The sequence below is a fragment of the Teleopsis dalmanni genome, chromosome 2, assembly GCF_002237135.1.
Source record: "Teleopsis dalmanni isolate 2A chromosome 2, ASM223713v2, whole genome shotgun sequence".
Classification (NCBI taxonomy): domain Eukaryota; kingdom Metazoa; phylum Arthropoda; class Insecta; order Diptera; family Diopsidae; genus Teleopsis; species Teleopsis dalmanni.
Window position 1 is genome coordinate 72568987 of NC_051847.1, and position 10638 is coordinate 72579624.

The 10638-nt window shown below is 32.1% G+C and overlaps 2 protein-coding genes across 2 annotated transcripts in view; one reads left to right on the forward strand and one right to left on the reverse strand.

Moving 5' to 3' along the window:
* Nucleotides 1–74: 74 nt before the first annotated feature.
* LOC119683950 lies at nucleotides 75–832 on the reverse strand. Its single transcript, XM_038097846.1, has 2 exons — nucleotides 253–832; nucleotides 75–197 (listed from the first exon to the last, which is right to left on the reverse strand). The coding sequence occupies exon 1, from the start codon at nucleotides 730–732 to the stop codon at nucleotides 262–264; it is 471 nt and encodes a 156-aa protein (XP_037953774.1). The 5' UTR covers nucleotides 733–832; the 3' UTR covers nucleotides 75–197; nucleotides 253–261.
* A 7898-nt stretch (nucleotides 833–8730) lies between these two features.
* Nucleotides 8731–10638, forward strand: part of LOC119674830 (uncharacterized protein K02A2.6-like) — a 2983-nt gene continuing 1075 nt past the window's right edge. Inside the window, exons 1-3 of the mRNA XM_038085987.1 lie at nucleotides 8731–9025; nucleotides 9074–9729; nucleotides 9814–10278. Of these exons, the coding sequence (XP_037941915.1) occupies nucleotides 8731–9025; nucleotides 9074–9729; nucleotides 9814–10278 (1416 nt within the window). The remainder of the gene's footprint in view (nucleotides 9026–9073; nucleotides 9730–9813; nucleotides 10279–10638) is intronic.

Consider the following 10638-nt stretch of genomic DNA (forward strand, 5'->3'; position numbering starts at 1 on the left):
CTTTAAATAAAGAAATTAATACATTTTTTAAGTACTTGTTTTATTATGCAAAATATTTCTTTACTTATTTACCTATTTCTTTTACAAAATCATTTATAAAATATATTAGAAAAAGTATTACAAAAATATGTCTCAGCACATATTACCCATAAGGGCAACTTCATATTTTATTACCCAATCGTTTTGCCACTTAAATGCTATAATATTAACAAAGTTAATGTAAAGTAAATATATTTTATTTTTTAATCTTACCTTGTGCACTCAAACAATTTTCCAGTGATCCTTCGGTCCATGAGGAGTACAAATACAATATGGGTCATCTAAAATAATCTCATGAGATAAGAATGGACTTAATGAAATAACCCTTCGCGTAATTTCTGAAGTAATAAAGACTCTCGGTAATGGTTTATCGACTAAAACTACTTTTGAGTTACGTATCCAACCTAGTTCTTGACTCTCCACTAGAGTACGTGTATAGTAGTCCCGAAAGTCAAATTCCGAAATTCGTACAAGTTCTTCCGTATGAAATTTACTGCGCTCAGTTTCCGGGGGCGGTTGATCATGACGTGCATAAGGTTTCAGGGTTAATGGTACTTTCCTATAAGTTGGAAAAAATGTCGTAGCAGAAAATGGTTCAGGCCTTTCAAGAGCGTGATGACAGTAAGCTCCGCCAATTAAATTCGCCTCACGTGGAGCTAAATTGAGTTGTGTTGTTTTTAATATGCATGGCATTTTGTGAGAACTTTTCGGAAAAAATGCTACCAAAAGACAAGTATTTTTGGTAAAAAAAACCTGCTAATTTATTATTAAATTTTTTTTGGTTTAATTTGGATATAATTAGACAATTTTTTTTTAGTAATTAAATTAAATAAGTTTAAAAATATATTAATTTTAAATAAATTGCCAAAATGTTGGCTACTTAGTTTATATGTAAAGAACAGGTAATGTGTACTAAAATAATATCTTATGAAGTTTTCGATTTGTGAATCTGGATTCAATCTAGATTTTCTTTCGATCTGTCAAATTTTGTTGCACAATCGAACTTTATTAGAGTAATCTATCATTTTTGTAGTAGTTTAGTAGAGATCTTTTTACATTTTTTATAAATACGTACATCGTATCAAATCATATAAAACAGTTCTTAACTTTAGGGTAAACTTGGTATTCTTGATATGGAATGGAATATAATTAGTGTATAAAGTAATGACAATGTGGTTTCCGAACAATATTTAATGGATTGTGTAAGTCCGTATGAGGTGCTTCAAATGAAATTTTAATGAATATTATATATTTTAACATATCTGCAAAGAAATTGTTTGCTGTAATGATGTAATGATTAAAACGAAAGTGGAAAAAATGTTGGGTATATCTCAACATATGACGATATATCTGTATTGCTCGATAAGGTATTACTTTAAAATCATTTTTTTAGGTTGCACTTAACATTCAAATTCTTTTTCAATTTTTATTAAAAATTCATTATAATTGAGTGTTTTACAGCTGTCAAACTAAAAGTCGATATCAATTTTAGTTTGACAGCTGGTGGTATAATTAAGACATAAGCTTTTACATATTTTCTGATATAAAAAAGAAATTTAAAATAAAATTTTAAATCTTATTTAGTTTTGTTATCCCTGACTTATCCATTAGGACTAGTAGGTTTTTCATTTGAAGATTGGTATATTGTTCTTTTATTGCTATCATTTCATTTTCAACTCAGTCCAAAGTATCAGGAGTGATCTAAATCTCACTGTGCACAATAAAAAAAGAATCAACTCATTACCATCTCATGGCACCCACGCTTCATCCAGATATGGGTGATCTTGCACTTTATTAATAGTTTTTTCACCTCCCTTGGAGCTTTGTGCTGCATGCCACGTTTCGATTCTCGTCTTTTGCAAACCAGCATTGTTGGTATCAATCCATAGCATACTGAGACAACTTTTGCATCTTACGTTTAAGATTTCATAAATCAGCAGCACCTATAGGTTGCGACTTTCCCTATTTTTATTAAACGCTCCGTCTAACTTTAATAGTAATAATTAATTTTTTTTGATTTAAAAGTGTATAAGTAATAATAATCAATACAATAATTAAAAAAAACCTGATTAACTGTCAAATAAACTGGCACTCTACTAAAACTTCTCTATAAATTTTGATATAGAAAATATATGGTAAAATATTCCGTATACTTTTCACTGAAACTTTCGAGGCATCCTTTTATTTACAAAAATTAAAAAAACCAACATAAATGGTTTTTCGGCAAATATATCCAAAACCAATGAATATTTGCCAACCATGTATGTTAAATGAAAAGTCTAATACTTAAATGCGGTCTAGTTCCCACGCAAATATTTTGAATATTTTGAATAACATTAAAAGTTCCATTCAAATTTAAGTGGAGGAACCAATGAATCGTTTCAATGAATGCTTGCTAACCACGGTCATGAGAAGTCCAAGCATGGAAATATTAAAATTCAAAAATTTATGCATATGGACAATATAGATAATTGCTAAAGAAAACTTAATAGTAATAAGAATAAAAAATTATTTTATTTTTATATATAATGATTTATAATGATTTGCTATATAAGACTATAAAGTACTAATGACTATGACGTCACAACTAATTGCTTAAGAATAGTAGCACATCCCTTGAAAAACTTTAGTAGCATGTTAGTAAATATTATAACATGTAACTTATTACATCCCTTGTTACATGTCATGTAGTATCATTTAATAAAAAATATTTAAAAATTTAGATACAAAATTCTGGGAAAAAGTGAATAGTCAATAAAAATAATGAAACTTTAATACCAATAACAGCCAAATACTAAAATATTTTTTACTTGGATAAAGAACGAGTACCTAATTTCACTCGCCCGAAGGCACCTCACCAGGTACCACAACCTCCCCCCGACATCTTAGCCTTCAGCACTCTCACTGTGGACTTGGTTCAGGCCTTGCGCCATAAACTCCTCATTACATCTCTTTTTATTTCGATGAGTAGGACTCCGATCCCTCCATCATCCCTTTCTATAATAGTGTCTGTCGTGACCCTAGTCACAAAGTCTACCGTTAGTTCCCCCGCATTTCCGCTATAACCCCTTAGACGAATTTAGTTTCGCCTTAATATTAAGCTTCTCGCTTTAATTTCTCTCCTTTCATTACTGGAATAAGGTTGCATCCGTAGCAAGCGGCACTCTCTCTGTGGTAATGGTAATGGTATTTAGGGGTTTCGGGTTAGGCTAAGGCCCCCATGCACTGCGACCAGTTTGATCTATCGTGCATCGCATTGTATTAAGATATTTAGTATCTAGAGGAATCGAACCAGCTCCTTCGGAGGGAGTTTTCGAAGGTCTTTATCCTCTAGTCGGTATGCACCTAAAATTTTGTTTCTTCTGTGGCTTAGTGCATCACAGTTGGTGATCAGATGTTCCATAGACTATTCCTCATAACAGCAGGATCTGCAAATATTAGTATCGGGTATACCTATTTTGTGTAGGTGTTTGTTACATGCGGCGTGGTCTGTTGTTGCACCAGAGAGTGTCTTTAGACTCTTATTGTTTAGGTTGAGAGCGGTGTTTGCTCTTTTGGCATCAAAATTTAAGAAATTTTTGAAATGATATAGGCCGTCTATTCCATTCCAGTATTCACTGATACTTTGTTGGATCCATTTTTTGGTCTTCTGTTTTATGTTTGCTTTATAGAAGCCAAACAAGGAAGTTGGACCAATGAATGATTCTTCTGTCTCTTTTTTGGCATAAAGGTCCGCATTTTAAACAAGAATACATAAAAAATTATAATCGATTAAGACCTCAACATATTAATATTGAGTGAACCCTTTTTCTATTCATCAAAAGAAACTAGAATAAGAATATTTTTTTTCTTTGTGAAGCTTTTGTGTACATTTTAATTCAATGAATTTAATGGATACTTATTCATCTGATATCTGCAGCGGTCAAATGTATATGCAAGTTTAAAATTGAAAGCGTATTAATGCACTTATAGAAAGATAAAGCAATTACAGAACATTATGTGAATGTCATCGAGTATAGAGTATAGTATGTGACTTCATCTTTACTAGTTCAGAAAAGCAGAAATAGTTTTTCTGCAATTTCATTTGTTCAATTTTATCTCGTTACGCGAATACAGTGCAAATTTTTCCCAAAAGACTTATTCTACAATATTTCATCACGTTTGCATGTAGAGTATACGGGTTAAGAGCCAACAAACTGCATAACTGATAGCAGAATTGCGTTAAGTTATGCTGGCGGATTTAATATTAAATTTCCAAGATTTGTGGATTTGTGGATTTGTGCACTAAAAAGTGTTTTCCTTTGCTTAACAAGTACACTACATTTTACAGTTGTTTTATTAAAGCTAAAAAAATTTTTTTTATAATAAAAATCAATTTTCAAAATATTTCTAATGCTTTGGACTAAGAATAGAATATGTATGGTATTTGAAGATATAAATAAATGTAATAACAGTTTAGATACTTAAAATACTAATTACTAATACTAATTAAAATACTTAAATATTAAATTATAATATTATAAACGTTTATAAATAAATAAATTATTTGGCAACATTCTTTTAGGAATTAAAGTCAACTAAAGCATCGAAAGCCACCGTGTGAGACTTCAACCCACTAAACCACCTCTTAGGTAGGTAGGTAGATGGTAGATGGTGACAACGGCTCCATAGTTTTCTTGTAGCAAATTTTATCTATATTAGTTCTTTTTCTTCTTCTTTGTTCCGTTAACTCTCAGTGGAGCATAGGGCCTCAACAATTTCTCTGAACCGTATTCTATTTGGAGCTGCCGTGCAGATGTCGTTCCATGAGTAGCGCGCTGATGTTATTTCGGCATCAATTGTCCTTCGCCATGTTCTTGAAGCAGCGCCAGGCCGGCAACTGCCTTACGGGTTCCATTTTAGGGCTTACTTAGCGATATAGGAATTCGACTTGCGTAGCGTATGTCCGATTTATTGCCATTCTTGTGTTTTGATTTCGCTCTCGACGCTTTGTATTTGTGCTTTTCTCCACAATTCTGCGTTAGAGATGCGTTCTATATTAGTTAAAACTCGTAGATCTTAATTCGGATTTTGTCGAGTTGACTGTACTAACTGTTTAAATATTTTTCAATATTAGAATTTATATCGACCAAATACAATTTTGGAACGATAAACTTAAGTCTCTTAATCATTTTAAGCTATTTTGTAGGGTTTCAGAGTTATAAGTTGATAGTAATAAATATTTTTCATTTATTTTGGAATTTTTTTCAAAAAATTTTACAAAACAAAATATTTTTTTTATTTAATTGATAATACGGAAGGAATTTAAAAATAAATTTAAAAATAGAAATATGTTAATCTAATTTGAGAAGGGCGTGGCGCAGGATTCTGAAAAATAGGTGTGCAGTTTTTGTGCTATGTGTATGATTAAATTGCTATTTTATTTTATAAAAAAGTTCACCTCTATTCTTCCGTCTAATAATCCTCTAATTTTTATTAATTTTGTGAACTGCAAAGAATTACGGCAAAAAATATATTATATTCCCTCTAGCCGCAACCCTGTCTGTGCACCACTGTATGTATTAAGTTTAATAAGATGAAATAAAAATTTAAAACTATAAAAATTTTGAGAATGAAGACATTGAGCCATTTACACTTTTGTAGTCGTACTTAATGTTCCATAATACTTTATCTAGTTAAAAGTATCTTAATTTTAACTTTGAGTGTGTGCAATACGGGTACATATTATGCAGCATTGCCACATAATAGGACACAGTCTCTTTGTTCCATAAGAGGTTATAAAAATGTACCACGTGGCTCTAAAAGTGTTACGAAGAAAACAAATGTGCATGTTACTCGGTTCGTGACTTATCATGTGTTGCATCTATGCGGTGTTTTTGCGAGGCAAGGAATAAACAGCGTAGTTAGGAAGGCTCCTCACGTATAGCGCTAATGGCATATACTTGCACCGAAAGCTCACTATGCGTTTAAGTGGTTGTAAACCCAAATAAAAATAAAGCTAAAATACTAAATTTAAAGTAAAGCAAAGGCGAAAAACAAACGTAAATGAAATTTAATGTTAATGATAGATACATTTTAAAGGATATTGATAAAATTATATGAAGCTATATTATATTCATTGTGAATCTTTGTTTAAAAAGCATAAAAGGATTCAAAGTATCAATTGAATTGGCAGAGAGATTTAATTTAGTTAAATCAATTTCCCTTAACTGATATAAAGTTTCATTTACGGTTTCTACTCGTATGTGCAAATCGCAATAAATCGATTGTATGCAGATGAACTAGTATCTGGCACAGTTGGAAATTATGCGCACATATTGAACGAAGCCAGCGTTTTTGTGGATGAGTACATAAATTTGCATTTTAGCCATATGTAAAGTGTATCTGCAGGATGTGCCTTGACAAACTAAATGTTTACAGATATGGAAAAAAAAATATTCGTGATTATTGCAAGGAAGAAAGTGTTCAAAAATATTTGTTGTTTTTGGTAGTAGTTCAAACTGCTATTTGTTGTCTCAGTTTGCAAAAAAAAAAAATGATAATTTAAGTTAGGGAACCAGATTGAACTTCCTTAGTGTTTTAATGTAAATAGAGTCCTAACTACACCAAATAAGTATTAATTATAGATTCAACCTTCTTCGTGTTTTAATGTAAATAGAGTCCTAACTACACCAAAACTGGTATTAGTTATGTGTCAACAAAAATACCAGTAGGGGGCACAATTTATAAGTCGGTGGCAGGTAAAGGCTCTGTGGTAGATGAAAAATATTTGTCAAGAAATGTTGGTAAGTTATAACGTTTTGATATACGAAAAATTTGAAAATAACTTTGTTACAAGTTAAGATAAGATATTTAATTGCCAAATCTGTAAAATCTTGTTTAGATGTAGTATTAAAATCAGTCGTAAGAGAAGTCGGTAGCTTAATACGCTTACGCTAACTACAAGATATTCTAAAAAAATGATGTGGAATCTTTCAAAATAATAAATGTTGAATAGAGTTATATATTAAAAAATTGATAGATAACTGAATCTATTTAGACAATAATTTAAGCTTTGAAAAATTAAGATATTTAAATTTTAAGCTTTTTATGTTTCACTCCTGATAACTGGAATACAAATTCAGCTGGAAGTCTTTCTGAGTCGAATGGCTGATTTTTTCAACTTAATCCTAAGATATGGTTTCAGGGAGTTTTTCGGGTAGTTTCTTTTTATATCATATGTATATGTTAATATAAAGACATCCACGTTCTTTTCGCAACTGATTTCTTTTATTTGTGAACCAATTTATTATCTCATGTATTTATGAATTTTAGTAAGAAAATCTTCAGTATCACTATCTTCATTGATAATACACATACAGACGTATATCTATTAGAAAATGTAAGGATTTTTTTTCTGTTGCAACAATTCATATTAATTGATCTAGGTACGCCAGATGTCTGAGAACTGAAAATACTGAAATTTGACACGTAATTAGAAAAAATGTTTGCCGCGATTGTATTATGATAAACTTTTCACGTAATAATATAGTAATAATAAGTTGAGTAAATAATAAATAAATAATACCATATGTAAATAAATATGTTCAGTGATTAGAAAATAAAGAAAATTTAAAACGAGAGGTTTCGAACAGTACTGAATTGCAACAACAAAAATTTTAATTCATTTTTAATTAATTTTTGACTGACCATACAGCTGTTTTCAATTATTGCCAAATACTCATCATTAGTGGTTTTGAAAATAATTTCTTTGAATAATTTTTTGACTCTGCAAGTATCAAGAGTTGTATTCGTGCCTTGTTAAATTTGAATCTCAGAGTTAATATTAGCTGACTCAAAGCCGTACTTGATTTATATGTTCGAACTTGGTATTTGTTAATTTGTTGTGAACGTTCAGCGGACAGATGATTTAATTTATTCCTTCGCAAATTATCCGAATATTTATATATTGATTCAAGTCTTCCGCACTACTATAAGCATCTTGACGAAGCAAATTCTTTAGGTGACTATAATTCCGTCAGTGTTTTAATAGTGAGCTAGAAAATTTTTTTTTCACCTTTGGTCAATACCTTTATGTTATAATCTAGTATGTTTTGCATTAGTTTAAGCAATCTTAAATAATGAAATGTAAACAAAATTTAGTTAAATATAAACTGTCAATCTTGTCGGTTGTATTTACTTCAGTTGGCGACGAGGATAAAAATCTGCAATTATTCAATCGCTTTCACGCTTATTTCGTACCGTTCAATTTTAAATACAATCATGCCGGGCGAAAGTGAAATTTATAAGCAATTGCTTAAAGAACAACAAGAGTTCTCAAAAAATTTACTGAAACAACAACGTGAGTGGATGGACTCAATGTTCCAAAAACAAGGTACTGCCGGTGTATCTGAAAGAAATAACAACATTGTTCCAGTATTTCACAAATTTTCGAAAGAACAGCAAACCTGGGAATCGTACTTAGAACAACTTAACCAACATTTTTTAGCATATTCAGTTCAGTGCAGTGAAAAACAAAAATCATTTTTCTTGTCTTGGATTGGCACAGAAAATTTTGAGCTGTTAAAAAATCTTTTCGGTAACACGAAAGTACAAGAACAATCTTTCGAAAATTTAACGGAAAAACTAACGGATCATTTCCAGTTGAAACGACATGTGGTCGCTGCACGTTACGATTTTTTCAAAAGGGAAATGAAGCCACATCAATCATACAGAGAGTGGGTAGCCGATCTCCGCGGATTGGCAAGAGAGTGTAACTTTTCGTGCTCAGCCCAGAATTGTTTGCACAATTTCGTGGATGATATGATTCGTGACCAAATTATTATACGTACACCGCACGATGCTGTGCGCACCGCTGCGTTCCAAAAGCCCCACCCAACACTTGCTGATGTTTTACAGATTGCAGAATTGTACGAAACAACCACTAAAACGGTGGCAACAATTAAAGAACAAACGATCGAAAACTCAATGCCTGTTAATTCAGTTGGTACAATTATAAAAAAACCGGGTGTTTTCAACAATAACAATAATAAAGTAAAATTCAAATCATGTTCTGGCTGTGGAAACTCTCATGCAAGAGAAAACTGTAAATTTAGAAATGCTGTATGCAATAGATGTAGCAAAATTGGACATATTGCGCCAGTGTGCATGTCAAAACAAAACAAGAACAACAAACGTAATTCAGGTGATGAAAACAAGAAGAAAGATTACCGTCGTAAAAGTCACAACATTGGTACTGTTGAAACAATTAACAGTTTAACAGGTATTGTAAAAACTGAAAGCAATAAGAATTACATTGACTTGGAAATTTGTAATAAAATTGTGTCTTTCCAAATGGATTCTGGTGCAACAGTTTCTCTAATAAATAAGCGAACATTCAAAACTCTAAATTGCCCAAAGTTGCGAAATTGTACAAAAACCTTATTTGGTTTTGGCAAAAATGAAATTCCAGTGCTTGGTGAACTTTGCGTAGATATCAAATGTGGCGGAAAAGAAAGGGAAGTGGTAATCGTTGTCGTGGATGTCGAAAACTGTAACAATTTATTCGGTTTCGATTTATTCAAAGAATTCGGGTTTGAGATTCAGCAAATTTGTAACATTACTGAAAGTGAATCACACAGAATTAGCGAGCTGTGTAAGAAATATGGTGATATTTTTGAACCAGCTCTTGGCACAATAAAAAACTTTAAGGTCAGTATTTTTTTAAAGCCAAATGCACATCCGAAATTTTACAAAAGCCGACAAATTCCATTTTCGCAAATGTCACTTTTCAAGAAAGAAGTCGATCGATTGACAAATGCGGGTATTTGGAAACCTGTGAAGTTTTCCCAATGGGCTTCGCCTATTGTACTAGCGCCAAAAGCTGATGGTTCCATAAGAATTTGTGAGGATTTTAAACAAGCAGTCAATGCGCAAATTGACATTGAACAATATCCTTTGCCCATACGCGAAAGTCTTTTCCATAAAATTAATTGCGGTCAACATTTTACAAAAATCGACCTTAAGGACGCGTATTTACAAATGGAACTCGACGATGAAGCAAAAACAATAATGGTTGTCAACACTCCACTTGGGTTATTCCAATACCAACGTTTACCGTTTGGAATTGCAAGCGCTCCAGCTATATTCCAAAGATATCTTGAGCAGTTACTTCAAGGCGTAGAAGGTTGCGGAAATTATCTCGATGACATCATCATCTCCGCACCTACATTCCAACAACACATCAGCCGCCTAGAACAAGTACTTCGTATTTTGCAACAAAATGGTATCAGGTGCAAGCAAGAAAAATGTTTCTTTCTGCGAGATAAAATCGAATATCTCGGGCGTCAAATTAGTGCAAAAGGTATATTGCCAGATGAGTCAGGACTAAAAGCAGTCAAAAACCTGCAGCCGCCTAAAGATCTAAAGCAAGCAGAAGCATTCATGGGTAAGGTAAACTACTACCATAATTTTATACCTAATTTTTCGCAATTATCCGCGCCAATCAACATGCTGCGCCGAAAAAATGTAAAATTCACATGGGGTACAGCACAACAACAAGCATTTACAGCTCTAAAAACGCATATTCTCAATGCAGCGCAATTAGCACATTATCAGGAA

Excerpts from the sequence above, each read along its gene's own strand:
- LOC119683950 (XM_038097846.1), bottom strand. The coding sequence starts at position 732 with ATGCCATGCATATTAAAAACAACACAACTCAATTTAGCTCCACGTGAG.